A 15,058-nucleotide genomic window follows, 5' to 3' on the forward strand; every position below is an offset into this window, starting at 1 on the left:
ATGTAATGTATGGACAATGAGGGCCTACATGCAACCACAGCACCAGTCTAGCATTAGGAGGTGGTAGGACGGACTGATCACAGGTGAAGAAACATCTTTAGAGGTGCAGTAGAAGCAGGATCCCTACCTGGCCTCTTACCTTCTCAGCATGCCTGTCAGGATACGGGAACTCTTGCCTAGGTTGGCATCTGTCTCCCTCAGCTGATGGAGGAGACACAGAAAGGAAAGCCAAGGTGACTACAGCTTACAAGGATGCAATACATGAGAGAACACGAGGCTGAGAAAATCAATAATATGGCACAGAAACGAACACATAACTCTCACCACTGAAAATCCAGATTACGAAGTAACTTTGTTTTAAAGCATGACATTTACATTTAGTCATTTAGCAGACACTCTAATCCAGAGCGATTTACAGTAAGTACAGGGACATTCTCCCCGAGGCAAGTAGGATGAAGTGCCTTGCCCAAGGACACAACGTCATTTGGCACGGCCGAGAATCGAACCAACAACCTTCTGATTAATAGCCCGACTCCCTAACCGCTCAGCCATCTGACCCCCCATCACACATCATCATACATACACATACAGTGGTGTGAAAATGTTTTTGCCTCCTTCCAGATTTTTGCATGTTTGTCACATTTAAATGTTTCAGATCATCAAACACATTTTAATATAAGGCAAAGATAACACACGTAAACACAAACTTCAGTTATTAAATGAAGGTTTTTATTATTAAGGGACAAACAAAATCCAAACCTACATCGCCCTGTGTGAAAAAGTGATTGCCCCTTACAACCTAATAACTGGTTGGGCCACCCTTAACAGCAACAACTGCAATCAAGCGTTTGCGATAACTTGCAATGAGTCTTGTACAGCGCTGCAGAGGAATTTTGGCCCACATCTTTGCAGAATTGTTGTATTCAGCCACATTGGAGGGTTTTCGAGCATGAACTGCCTTTTTAAGGTCATGCCACAGCATCTCAATAGGATTCAGGTCGGACTTTGACTAGGCCACTCCAAAGTCTTCATTTTGTTTTTCTTCAGCCATTCAGAGGTGGACTTGCTGGTGTGTTTTGGATCATTGTCCTGCTGCAGAACCCAAGTTCGCTTCAGCTTGAGGTCACAAACAGATGGCCGGACATTCTACTTCAGGATTGAAGTAGAATGGATTTGGTGGACAGCAGAATTCATGGTTCCATTTATCACAGCAAGTCTTCCAGGTCCTGAAGCAGCAAAACAGCCCCAGACCATCACACTACCACCACCATATTTTACTGTTGGTATGATGTTCTTTTTCTGAAATGCTTTGTTTCTTTTACGCCAGATGTAATGGGACACACACACTTTCCAAAAAGTTCAATTTTGACTCGTCACTCCATAGAGTATTTACCCAAAAGTCTTGGGGATCATCAAGATGTTTTCTGGCAAAAATGAGACGAGCCTTAATGTTCTTTTTGCTCAGCAAACATGCAAAAAAATCAGAAATCTGGAAGGGGGCAAAAACTTTTTCACACCACAGTATCTATTTTACGTCTGTATTTTACATTATGAGGGCAGGCATTGAAATAATTGTTTTCAATATTCCTCTAAATCCATTGGTGTTGCCTGTTGCTTGTCAGACTTGAAGGTTGAAATGACTCGGCTACAGTACTTCCTGTCTTTTACTTTTTAGATGCTTGAGTATTGTTTTTACTCTCACGAAGATACTTCTATCTACTTGTGTAGAATAGGTGCATGAATGTGAGTGTGTGTGTGTGTATGCACACACACACACACACACTCACACACTGAAAATAATGACAGTGCAGTAAAAGAACAGCCACTAAATTCTAGCTGTAGTCATATTTCTGATGAGGGGCCTTTTCCCAGTCTGTCTGTCTCTCTCTCCAATCCTTTTCTTTCTTTTTCCATGCATCTTTATTTATGTTCCTTCCTCCCCCATCTCTCTATTTTAATAAACTGCATTGTTTAGAGATGGCCAGAGTGTGATTTAGTTTAACATATCCCATATTTTCCCTTCCTCTTTCTCTCCCCCTTTCCCCTGCGTATCTCACTCCATTTCCCCCTCTCTCTCTCTGTTTCTAACCATCAATCCATGTTCCAATCTATACCAATGTCTCTTTCCCCTCTCTCCCACCTCCCTCTTTTTCCAGCTCTCTCTCTTTCTCTCTGTCTCTCTCTCAGTCTAGCAGACTGTGTTGGGGAGATGCTGGATACCAGATTCAGGGACAGATGTGGTTTGGATGTGGATTGGGCACAAGCTCTGACACTAGCCCCACAGCTGCCTGACGTCTCTCTCTAGCCTGGATCTTCCCCGGACCAAAATCCTACATTCAGAGATATTTATTTTCATACAGTACTTTCTTTCTCTCTATCACTACCTCCCTCCCTCATTCACTCATTGCCTCTGTCTAACATTTTGAGAAAATGACAAATGAATGCGTGGATATGTGGTTTAAAAATGTTTTAGTTCTGATAGTGCCACTGGACCACAGTTTAATACTGTGCCATCCCACATACCCAATGATGTCTCTTAACATTTGCCCTCATATTCCTCCTTTCTCAGTTTTAATAAATAAATACAAAATATGCAAAGGCATTCAATGATCCTTCCATCCTGTGTCTTCACATCTTGTTATCCTCCTCCTTGACCTCTTTCTTCTTTTTGCCCCACAAACTGTCTTGGAAGGGAGAGGTTGTGTGGGAGAGGGGGGGGCTTTGCTGGCTCATGGGAAGAGGAGCGAGGGATGACTATTCTCCGCAGACGGCAGACCTTTTTGAAAGGAGCTGTTTGATTTTCTTTGAAATCGGCTGTGAGGCGCACTGCCATGTTGTGATCTTTAAGCATCCTCCGTCGAGGAGGCCATACGAACCGGGGCCCCCTGACTGTGCTGGCCCTATCTCCAGCACTCTCTCTCTTCCTGCCTGTCTGACTGTCTGGCTGACATGTTGGCAGGCAAGCAAGGTTGGTGACGAGGACACAAAGTAGGCAAGGGAGGTGATGGAGAAAGGTGTGGGGTGGAAGGTAAAGAGTGATTTTGAGGACAGCGTTAAGATACAGCCTTGGAGATAAAGAGAGTAAAAAGTGTTTGTTTCTGTCTGTCCATGTAGTGTTCAAATATAAACTGATTTACCTTAAATATGTATTCAATCAGAGAGTACTGATATGTGCTGATATGTGTGTGTCTTTGAGCATGTGTGATCATGTAAACTGTGTGTACTAAAGTATGCATGTGTATCCTACTTGACCAATCTGACATCAGCCATCACATCACTGCCTGGGACAGATAAAGCTTTCATGCTGAATGTCCCTACTTGGCTACAAAGGGTTTGTTATGTGCCAGCCATTAATCTGCCTGTCCCTTTGGAACTGCCATGTAAACACTTGTTAGATCATGAGGGTTCATGTCCGGTGTAGATGTGTTGGCGTGTGTATGGGTCTTACCCTCTCTCTGGCTCTCTGAATCTTTTCACGGTCAGTATTTAAGTTAGCCAGGATCTCTTGGCCCACTTGTTCTGTAACAGAAAGGAAATAAGTTTGTGAACAAGAATAAGAATATAAGTTTGCATCTTCCCAAAAGTGATCTTTCAATCACTTTTGGGAAATTGCTATAATGGGATATTAGTCAAGTGATTATTTTGGTATGCAAAATTCACCTAACTAGTTTCATTTTTTATCTATGCGTTTTTCTGTTTATTGTCATTCAGAAGTTCATTTCTTAAGTATTTTCTTTTCTGTTTATACCTTTGTGCCAATTCATTAACAATTAACCTTTTCAGGGTTTCTATAAACCCAAACTGATCTAAATACATGGTTTGAGTAGTGCTTAATCAAGTTGCCCTTGCGTAATTGTACAAGACGTTGTAGGACTCGCCAACTAACAAGGCGACAGATGCTTTTCCTTGCCCCATGCACCACTACAATATAGCAGCATAGATTGAAGGCTGCATTGAGCTGAGGCAATATTCATAAGACTTTTTTTTATAAATGCTGTTCATCAGTTGTTGGTGTAAACACATTAACGCACATGTTCAAAACATCTTCAACAAGACAAGTGACAAGCTTGTCAGTGGTCACTGTCATTCCCCCAGTCCCTTGGGTTAGAGGGGGGGGGGGAGAGAGAAAACAAACAAAAAACACTTACCAAATAAACAAATATCCCACCACTGCCATTAACGTAAGATGATACTACATTAGTGTTAAAAATAAGGTGAGGGGAGGAAAGGAAAAAAATGATAAAAAAAAGACGAATCTTGGCGCGGATCAAAGACAGGCTTTCAAAAGCACCAAACAAACGGGAGTAAACAACGCACTGCTGACTGTATTACACTACACAGGTGCGGAACACCAAAGGGCCCACGTGCTGTGCGCCTGTTTGGGGGGAACGCCTAAAAAATGGGCTACATCTGGCAGCTAAACAAGAGACAGAGAGACATAGACAGAGAGAGAGAGAGAGAGAGAGAGAGAGAGAGAGAGAGAGAGAGAGAGAGAGAGAGAGAGAGAGAGAGAGAGAGAGTGAGACAGAAGGAGAGAGCTCCATTGAATGAGTGACGCTCCCCTCCCTCTTCCTCTTCCCTTCAGTTGTTCCATCGCTCATGCACACTCCAAATATGTCTCTTCCTGCCTTCATTAATATCTAATCAGGGACGAGACAGAGTGAAGAATACCCAGATTAAAGAGTGTAGTGAGACAGTCACATGTGACAAATAGGCCAGATTAAAAGACTGAGAGCAGGTATTAATAACCATAATAATACATGCCCCTTTCCGGTCCCCATCAAAAAAGAACAAGGGATAAACAGGAACGGAGGTGTAGCGGAAACCTTCCGTTAAAAGACGACAGAGCGCACCTATCCATCTCTGTCCGAGATGCGCTCCTTTTTTTTTTCTTTTACAAATTAGATGACAAAAACTGTATAAGCAAAGTCACTACGGCTTGTGCCATAAAAGGAAACCAGAGAGCATGCTTACTGAAGAAGTATAGGCTGTGAGAGAAGATGTATGATGCCAAAGTGGGGAAGAATAGGTACCCCAGTCCGACCCTTAGTGTAAGGACTTCGAGAACGCAGGGTCATTAAGTCCACACTGGTGATACAGAAACACATTAACACACAAAACCAGGAAGTGAAAACCAGTATTGGTGGACAGTCACCTTTCAGTAGCTAAGAATGGGGCGTAGTTGAGTCTTTTACATAAGAATTTGAGTATTATCCAATATGTCAACACAGTTAAAGCTTCACATCAAAGCTATTCGAATACGTTTACTATGACACTAGCAACAGTAGTGCAGAAAGCACTGTCCTTTTAAAGGCAACGTTTGGTATCATGGACGGCGACCATGTAGAGACAGAAATTACATGCCGTCATCTAAATAAGATAAATAACATAAGGCCATTTAGTTTGTTTAATAAAAGAGCAATCTATAGACATGTTTTATAAGAAAAGTAACCTAAATGACTTATTTTGTGATTGTGCGCTATTTTTTTATTTTTATGAACTTGACCTTCCAGGGGGGGGGGGGGGGGGGGCAGGGTGCCCCCCTTAAATAATGGTAGGGGAAACACTGGGTATTATCGTCCTTGCGAAGGCCCTGTATGGTGTGCTGTCATGTAAAATCCATCGCAGGAATGATAAAGTGTTCCTCGGCCTGACAAACACATTACAGCCTCTGGATTCAGTGGGTACAGGCCGCAGCAGCTCAGAGATTAACATTACCCGTAGCTATGTGACCGCAAATGGATGTCCCCATTAAGACCCCCCACCCCAACCAACACACTACTCCCTGGCCCATCTCCACTTCCTTCCCCATTCCCATACCCCACCCCTGTTCATTCTCCTTCTCATTGCACCATTAGCTGTGTACACACTGCCCACCTCCTCCACCCTCCCCAGGGAGGTAAAGGGGAGATAGGGATGACCTTCTCCTTTTCTTCCTTCACTTTCGTTATATTCAGTATTCCTCTCTTTTTCTCACTTGCACTTTTGTTAGAGTCGTTTGTCCTGCCATGCATTACCACTTCAGTCAATTTCCATGTTATGTCAATATGTTTTCCCCATCTCTTACGTGCAAAGGGGATTCTTGTTGCATGGAGAGTAGTTTAGAAATGTTCAGTATGGCCTTCTATAAAAATAAACAAAGAGACTGTGGAGGAGGATGAAAGATGGGTTCTCTCTAATAACAGTCTCCTCCCTTGGCATTCCATCTAGAAAGCAAGGGGAAAATAAGGATTTCCCTCAAAATTTGTATGTTATTTTGACATTGATATGACATATTCACTGCAACAGCTGATCTGTCGTGCTTCTTGAAAGTTTGTGTGCTAAAGAAAACGTACAGATGCCATCGCTTACAGTTACCTCTCACAGTCGAGTAATAAATCTAACATCAAAGATCATTGCCGGCTTCTGTTTCATTTTTGTTTGTTTAAGCTAAATCTAACACTTTTATTTAAATGGTCCCCAGCATATTGATTTAACAATATTTTTTTTTTGGTTAAGGTGATCATTAATTTAACATGTCAAATGTTAAATATTTATTGAGCATTTATAGACCATCAATGATAAGATTGGCTACCCAAACAGCGTTAGCAGAAGTTGATTTCAAATACACTTGCATTTTGACTATTTAAAGTTGGAATTAATCTTCCTGTGCCACTAATCATTAATCATTATAACTAACCATTATTACTGTACTTCATCATTACTAGATTCCACCAATAGAGATTCCTATTGGTGGAAAACCACTAGGATGAGATCCATGAGATCTGTTTGATTCCCTGATGAAGTTGATGCCGAAACGGGTCAGAGTTTGTGTAAGGTTTAACATGACAGGCATTTTAATTGTTTTCAGAGTGCCTTGGAATTTTCATATTTTAAATTTCCATTACTGTACCGCTAAATAATATTTATTGTCACTCAAAAATTTAAATGATGAGACTTTAACCAAACAAGAAGTAAATACGTTTGCTCCTTCTACTGTAAGTAGCTTTTTTAAAGTTACTTCCTTTAAACCAAGGATGGCCAAAGCATGGGGAAGAAACAATTTTCCTGTTCATGCCGATGGTTTGTACTTGTTGCTCATTAGTATTTAATATATTCCAATCCCGTTTAAGCAGCTATTAAGAATTTAAATGACCCCGGCTCTAAGGCCTTGCTCTGTCTCACTCGCTGAAGATCCACATCCCCAAAGGTCCATTTAACAAGGCTTTTACTCCATTACATTATAATCACACTATCACGGCAGAGACTTGATTTCACTTATCTTTTCACCCCTCGTAGGTTAGAATTAACCGTAAAATAACTTTTTTTTTTATGAACATATTAAGAAAACAGGATGATAGAAAAGGTTTGAAAAGTTAGGAGCATTTTAGCGGCACGTTATCCCTTCTCAGCGTGAGAAACACAAGGTGTTGCGCGAGAATGTGAGAAAGGGTTGAAATGCGTGAGTATCACGACTAATACTTGAGACTTAAGAAATATATATATTTTTTGTGCTAGTTACCTCCTTGTCAAGTGACAACAGAGCACATTGAAAAGGAATGACTGATGGCTAATATTAACCACTCAAAAATCAGCATTAAGGTTTAGAACGTAAAGATGACGTTTAATTGATTATGGAACGTTGGATAGGACGTTGGACCAATCACTATATCAGCTCACAGCAGGCACGTACTGTGTAGCAGACTAATTAGCTAGCGTTTTGTAAGAAATTAAAACAGGTTGCACCATAACGATTATTTGCATTCGTACAACTGCTCAAAAATATATTTTGAGGTCGCACAGGAACAGTTTTGGGAGCATATGCCCAAAATGGTCGCAATTTTAAACCCTGAGTGGGTTAATGGTGTTTGGTTAGTCTCCACATACTGTACTGTGCTGCACAGTGCCTCATACCGTTGACAGAAAGGAGACACAGGTATCCTACTTAAGTAATCACTTATTCTACTTTTTCCAATTCCTGCCAGTAGTCTTTTACACATCAATTCAGTGGGAAGCGACATAACTTCAGTGGAGGGTAGTGACCAAAGGGTTAACATCTAGTTGCTTTCAACACTGGGGCCCAGGCTCTACCATTCTACAGTGCCGAACAACAAGTCAAAGCCACCATTCAGGAGCTACTTCCCTTCCCTCCCCCACCCCAGCTGCCCTCAGACCTCCCTCTGTGGACACATAGGTATAATTGGGCACATCATACATTTTACAGTAACTGTTTCAGAGCATTTCCTCAGTGAGATGTCTGACGCTTCTCTTCCTCTCTGTTTTCCCTTTCCCCTGAGCCAAAAGGGTACAAGCCCTGACATCGGTGCACTCTGAAGCTCAGCACAGTTCCTTTTCATTAGGTGGTTGAAACAACTTTTTGAAGGTTACCACTCACACTTCTACGCAGACACAATACGTGCACACACACACGAGTAATACATTTAACATCAAATATCATTGCCGGCTTATGTTTATTTTTTGTTTGTTTAAGCAAAATCTAACACTTATTTAAATATTCCCCTGCATATTGATTTAACAATCAAAAATGTTTTGGTTAAGGTGATCATTAATTTAACGTGTCAACTGTTAAATATTTATTGAGCATTTATAGACCATCAATGAGCTGCCCAAACAGCGTTAGCAGAAATTGATTTTAAATACACCTGCATTTTGACTATTTAAAGTTGGAATGAATGTATCTTCCTGTGACACTAATCATTAAAACCAACCATTTTTACTTTACTTCATCATTACTAGATTCCACCAATAGAGATTCCTATTGGAATCACACACATATATTCATATTCTGAACAGGCAGTGCACTCAGCCCAGCTGAAGTCCTCTTCTTGCATGTGTAAGGATAGAATGGGAAGCGACCTTTAAACTGACCTGCCTACAGTAGCTCTCGGGTGACACTTTCCTGCAAGTACATACAGAGACTCACAGTGGAAACAGGCTAAGGAAATCTTTTGCACAGGCAGGGCAGTGACAAGCCCAGTTCAGGGCCCTTCTCTTGCATGTGTATGAGGAGCGGCAGTGGGCAGTCAGGGCAGATTTCTGGGGCCTTTCTTCACTCCACTGGGCTCTGTTTTATTCATCGCCTGTGCCCTGACCCAGCAGAGCTCCTGTTCTGACAAATCACTTCTGATTAAGACAGATCTCTATTAGTCAGCCACTCAACTTGGCCTATTCATCATTCTGTGCAATATATCCCCTCCTCCCAGTCCTCGTGTGCCTGTCCGTCAGACCGTAGCAAGGCGCAAAGGAAATTTCCGCCGCGGTTTTAAATGGCTGATTACTGACAATTGGCGGATGGAGAGATGTAAGGGGGTCTTATGGGTGATAAGACGCAGGTTTAATGGGTATAAATGACCGGGCCTCTTAGAGACCATCTGGTAATAGAACCATTTGTTTAAGGCAGAACGGAGGGTGGGGAAAAATAAAGGCTTTTTCGTTTTTTCCAATTGAACTCCCCCTCCTCGGCCTCCACCCTTCATCTTCTCTTCAAGTTAAAACACTGGTTCCTCGTATTGACTTAGCGGCGAGGTCCCTATCATTTGTCGTGAATGAGAATAAATGAGGTTCGGAAGAAGGGTGGTTGTTTTACATTACAAAATGACTCATACATTGACATTATAGATCGCAGAATTAGAAGAACATATGTACCCAGACACTTAATTTTGACTGGTCTCCTACTTAATACCTGCAATTGCTAAAAAGGACACATATAGCTGGTGTTAAATATATCTGACATAGTATTTTTTGCTTACCTGTAAAAGTTTTAAAACTTTATTTAAAGGATGCAACACTTTTTTTTACACGCAAACAACACAACAAAAAACTGCCTAACCGTCAATTCATAACGTTGCATTGCCAAACAAGATGGATGATAATTAACCCAAACCACAAAACTGGTGGTGGAAGAGGGAGGAGAGAGATTGTGGATGCAAATCAGGGGAGTAGGTTTCAGTCAGAAAATTGCTTGGACTTAATCAACCAGCATTACTGAACCATCCAAATGAAAACTAATGGACTTAAGGCACTTGCTGTGATTGCCTCACACGTAAAAGGTACAGGAGGAGAACGACACTTTTCAGGGTCTTCAATTAAAAACAATGAATTTCTACAGACGGCTGGTCAGGCTGTGCGTCTACAGTATGCCCGCTGGTCAATTGTACGTCTCAAACAGACTTGACTGATTAATTCAATTTTGACTGCCAGTGAAATCATTTCACTTGCGTTGATTTAGCTTGTGGTCGAAACAAACAAAATGTATGAAGTGTTGAATTAAAATTAATCCAAATAAGCTAAAGAACCTACATATATTATTCATAAATGGATGAAGTTTGTGTCATACTTACTGTACATGGGCCGCATTACAAGTCAAATAGAACAATCTGTCTCAACATCTTTGAGACAGATGGAAATCTGGTTTTGACAAAGCTTAGGTGAACAATGAAAGATATCTTACACATGAAGCTTAGCGCCAGTTCAGTCAGGCAAGACCAAACTCTGCACACTCGGGCCATACACGTTATGTCTCACTACTCATTCCCCCCGCTACGCACACTTTCTCCTTTCCCTCTACTTCTATGCTGGGGCAGTCATCTGGGTTCTATGTTCGATTGGCCACACTCTATAAATTAGCACAATGCTATGCCTCCTTCGCCAGCCTATCATGCCGTGCCTTTAAATATGTTTCTCTCCCTGTTTAGTTTGTCCATGCTACCCCTGTGTGCGACCCTCCACCTCCCCGTCACCACGTCTCTTCTAGCTGGGTCATCAGCTACCGCCACAGCCACCAGTGCCTGGACTCCAAGGGGGATTATTCTTTGGCTGCAGGGCTGACACCCATTGATCCTTGATTTCCCCATGGGGTCTAAGCCCCAAACACCTGTTGTGGAATCCAGCATCTTTTGTACAGTAAATTTCACTTACTCATCCCAGGTCTCTCCTGATTGAAATAGTTCTGTCCCATGACGACTTGAGACCAGGGACATTGTCAGGGTCGGGGCATTGACGGGCAACGCCACCCCCAAATGGAATGCTGTGCCCCCCTTCCCCATTATTTTAGCTATACGTTTCTATAAGAGAGCTATATACGTAAATGCCCCCTTTTGGAAAACAACTGCCCCCTTATCCAATTCATTCTGGAACTTCTACTGGGGCACAGGCCCCTACTCATATTCCTTTTTTTTGTTCAAGTTTGCTGTGCACAAGAAGTGTGCAAGACAATGCACAATACAACGTCCCTGGCTAAACCTAGTAGACTACAGTTCAGGGACGTATGTTTGATATCAACTTTGGCATGGACATCAATGGTTAATGTGAGCGTGCAGCAGCGGCGAGCCAATTATTTTCACATTAATTTGAGCGCAAATACTGTTTTTTGAGCTTCATATAATATAATATGTTAGACTCATGTTGTTATTATGTTGGAAGCATGATAAGATGATCGGTTGGCCTATTATTTAGAAACTTTCTTTACTTTCGTTATGTTTTCTTAGCCTATCTCAATTCTGACTTGCGTGCTGACTACTGGACTTCTGTGTGTGCGCTGCAGTGGCTATTATAGCACAGAAGAGCGTGCAAACATGGAATTCTGCGGGCATGCATCAGTTTGTGTCTTCGGTTAAATTGCGTTGATTTGAATACTGTGTTTCCTTTTTCTGGGATTATCAATCTAAATGAAGGCATTGACGAATAAAGTAAAGTGGTAAAACTTTTTACTGGGTCATAGCAGATTTATACTGGGGCAAGTGGATCTCAACACTGACAACATGTCTATAAAGTAGTAGGAAGCTGAATGGACACAAGGAGAACCACAGAGACTATAAGGAGGACAGATGAAAAGAGTACACAGAGGGAGGATGAATAACTGCCTAACTTGCAATAAAGGGTGGTATACTAGGGGAAAGTTGACTTACTCCTGACTAATTACACGCAGCATCTGATATACCATCTTCAGGCGATTCCAGCAGAAAAAGGAAAAACGTTTTTGTCAGTTTAACGAAACAGACCCGAAGAAAAATATATGGGAGGGAAGCTGAAGGGCGTGGGGAGGGGGAGTGGGCTGGGGTGGGCATTTATCTGGTTATATTTATACAGTTTAGGAACGTTGATATTCACATTACTCTTGATTAAAGGCTTGTACATCTCTAATCAAAAAGTTGATAGACAGATGAAAGCGTGTAACACACATTTCTTGCCTTTTAATTATCTGTACAACACCACACCTCGGGCAGCTATTCCCTGCCTATCTCCTCAAACTCGGCCGAAAGACGGCAAAGGAGATCTAACACTCCTTAACAGTTCATTATCCAATAAGAAGGAGGCGAAAACACACACATGCACACACCAAATGCTTTAAAGCAATCTTCACAATTAGCAAAGACCTGGGGGAGGCCTCTAGTCCTCTTTATTAGCGCGTCCCGAAATTGAAACACCTTAATTATCTTTGTAAAAAATGGACACGGTGTCAGAGTCATTTGCATGTTTTGACAGGGCATGTCGAGAAGCAAGTGGAGTATTTAGCACATTTCATCACCTACTGATTATGTTTTTGTTCACAAAAGAAGTAGAATAACTCATTAGTCTCTGCTTTGTTTCAGCACCATCATCCTCATTCCAAAGGTATTGTGTAAATTACAACCAAAAGTCGAAGTGAACAAAAAAGTGAATGCTGTCCCGATCAAGATTCACTCTGTTGTGACTTTTTTGATCGGGGTGTTAACTTATAATAGTTCCATCTCTGACTGACTGTTGTCATCCTCATCATTTTGATAATAACACATATGTTTCTGCTTTAAATTAAAAAATAATAATCTATCCAGTACAAGTGCATCACCAGATATTTATTAAATGCAAAGCAATCAACTAAAATATTTAATTTCCAATTCCTTACAGCTCACTAAATGCATCCGTCAACGATATGTAAAACATGTGCACTCCCCAAACAAACAAACAATCTGTAGGGACACAGGACTGTCAAAGGTAATTTAGCAGAATACAAAAAGGAGGGCATGTAACCAAGACATCAAACATTAGCCTGAGCTGAAGGCAACAGCAGTTAAGGGTCGTAAAGCTGACAGAATCTGACAGTGTGCAACACTTAAGGATTATTTTCCTGAAACGTAGAATTCATTAATACTCTTGAACTAAGCACTGATTGCAAAACACGATGAAAGAAGATTGATTGGATGGGGGGGTGACAAAGGGTGCTCCTCAGGCCAATTTAGAGACCTTGAATAAGGATCCGATTTGAGATTCACTTTTCCATACTGAATCTACCACAATTCATTAGGTAACAAAGTAAATGCTGATTTCCATAAATTGACCATAATAAAACAAGGGAGGAGTCTCGGAGAATGCCGAATAAAATAACTTTTTTCTTTTATCGTACAGTCTAAGGTCAAGATATAAAAACAAATAAAGTCTGACAAAAAGAATAAAGATTTGGCAATTACTGAACGCTAACGTCTCTCTATAACACAACATTTAAACCAATAGCTTCATGAGTCATTTATAGATCTCTGCTCCTACAACACTCCAGATGTCAGAATATCAAGTCACGTAAAGCAAATACTCCCCTGAGGTTCTAGTGATAGTCTGACGTCTCTGTGGCCTGTGATGCTCAAAGGTCACATCTAATTCCTATTATGCCCTGTGCCAAGTAAGGGTGTTCAGAGAATTTAGATTTGCCAAGTAATTGCTAGCGTATGACTGTCAGAACACTATGCCATTGTGCCCCTAGTCTCCAACTTTGGGATAATACCAACATGATTTCCCTGTCTTGTGAAAGGCAAATAATAACACTATTATAGGGGGGATATAAAGCATAGAAGAAAAGCAACAATCACCATGCGCCTCATTCAACAATGACCACAGCCACTGAGATGAAGGTGGTTATTGTCAGCTGGCAGTGTGAAAACACACAACACAGTATTGATAGGGAAGGGACCACATGACCCACTGGTTACTGTATACATTTTCTGAGTCCAGCTTATATTGTTCATGTGTAAAACTATTTGAAAATCTCAGAACAAAGAGTCAATAAGACAGAGTAATAAAGTTCTTTACTGGGCTTTCTTTTTCAATTCAGCCTACGCTTTAGATGGGAAAACAAATAGACAATTCGTCTTTTTTTGAGATGTATGTTGTTGAGCTGCATCCTCCTTAAAAGCAATGCAACTAGCCTGATGTGAGAAACAATCCTTCTGTGTCTTCTGTAAATCTTGGCATACTAGAGCAACCGCAAACATTAAACCTCAAATAAAAATGTATCATGTCTGCCCAGTTAATATTGACAAATATATGCATAATTTACTAGTGTTCTAGAAATATAAAGTATGTTTTCCAATGGGTTTTAAAATCTTAATTCATACAGTAGTTACCAACCATCAGAACCTGTTGGGTGGCACAAACCGGAACCAATGCAGGGGTTAACCACCTCACGTTCCCCATAGGTTCAGGTTTGAGTTTCCCTTGTTAAAAATAGGTTACGTGTAAGTACTAATGAGCAATGGGATCATCATGTTTGCTCGGCTTTAAATACAACTAAGCTTCAAAAAGTCTAAAGCTTACCTGGCCTTCAAAAAAGAAAAACACCACGTTGTGATTCAAAATGGATATGTTTTCCTGTCATAGCCTGAGCAAGAAATGTCTCCTTCTCTTCTAATTTAACTAAAACCAGTCTCACTCACTAAACAAGCCGCCAACCACCATCTTCCTCACTAATGAAGCATATCTAACTTTACCGACATGGCAGAACTAATTTAATCTAACTTCTGAGGTGCCTTGGCGCCATCAAATTAATTATTCATAAAGGACACGATATTATAACTCAATTGTCAACTCTGTGGCTGTCCTTTTTTAAATCCCCCCGTCTGTCGCTCTCTTTTGTCTTGGACTCCTTTCTTTTACTGTGCGTCCTTCGCTTTTAATCTATAACTGAGCGGTGCACATTGTCATGGTCGCTGTCGAACAAAATAATTTGCTTTTTGTGTTTTGAAGTTTGTCAGCGGTGGCGGGCGGGGAAGGGGAGGTAGCGATTGGCGCGGCTCCCCGTGGGTACGCACGG

General features: G+C 41.2%; 1 protein-coding gene across 5 annotated transcripts in view; it reads right to left on the minus strand.

Moving 5' to 3' along the window:
* The window catches only part of vti1a (vesicle transport through interaction with t-SNAREs 1A), a 127,436-nt gene that overhangs the window by 42,615 nt on the left and 69,763 nt on the right, over positions 1 to 15,058 (minus strand). For 3 of the 5 annotated variants that reach the window (XM_067245202.1, XM_067245199.1, XM_067245203.1), the window contains 2 exons: positions 3,449 to 3,519; positions 140 to 201 (listed from right to left, as the gene is read on the minus strand). In XM_067245202.1, coding sequence (XP_067101303.1) covers positions 140 to 201; positions 3,449 to 3,519 — 133 coding nt within the window. Of the gene's footprint in view, positions 1 to 127; positions 202 to 3,448; positions 3,520 to 15,058 lie in introns of all 5 variants that reach the window. The other 2 variants (XM_067245205.1, XM_067245204.1) reach the window with 1 other exon arrangement.

Source organism: Osmerus mordax, chromosome 10 (genome assembly GCF_038355195.1).
Source record: "Osmerus mordax isolate fOsmMor3 chromosome 10, fOsmMor3.pri, whole genome shotgun sequence".
In the NCBI taxonomy this organism is placed as follows: Eukaryota; Metazoa; Chordata; class Actinopteri; order Osmeriformes; family Osmeridae; genus Osmerus; species Osmerus mordax.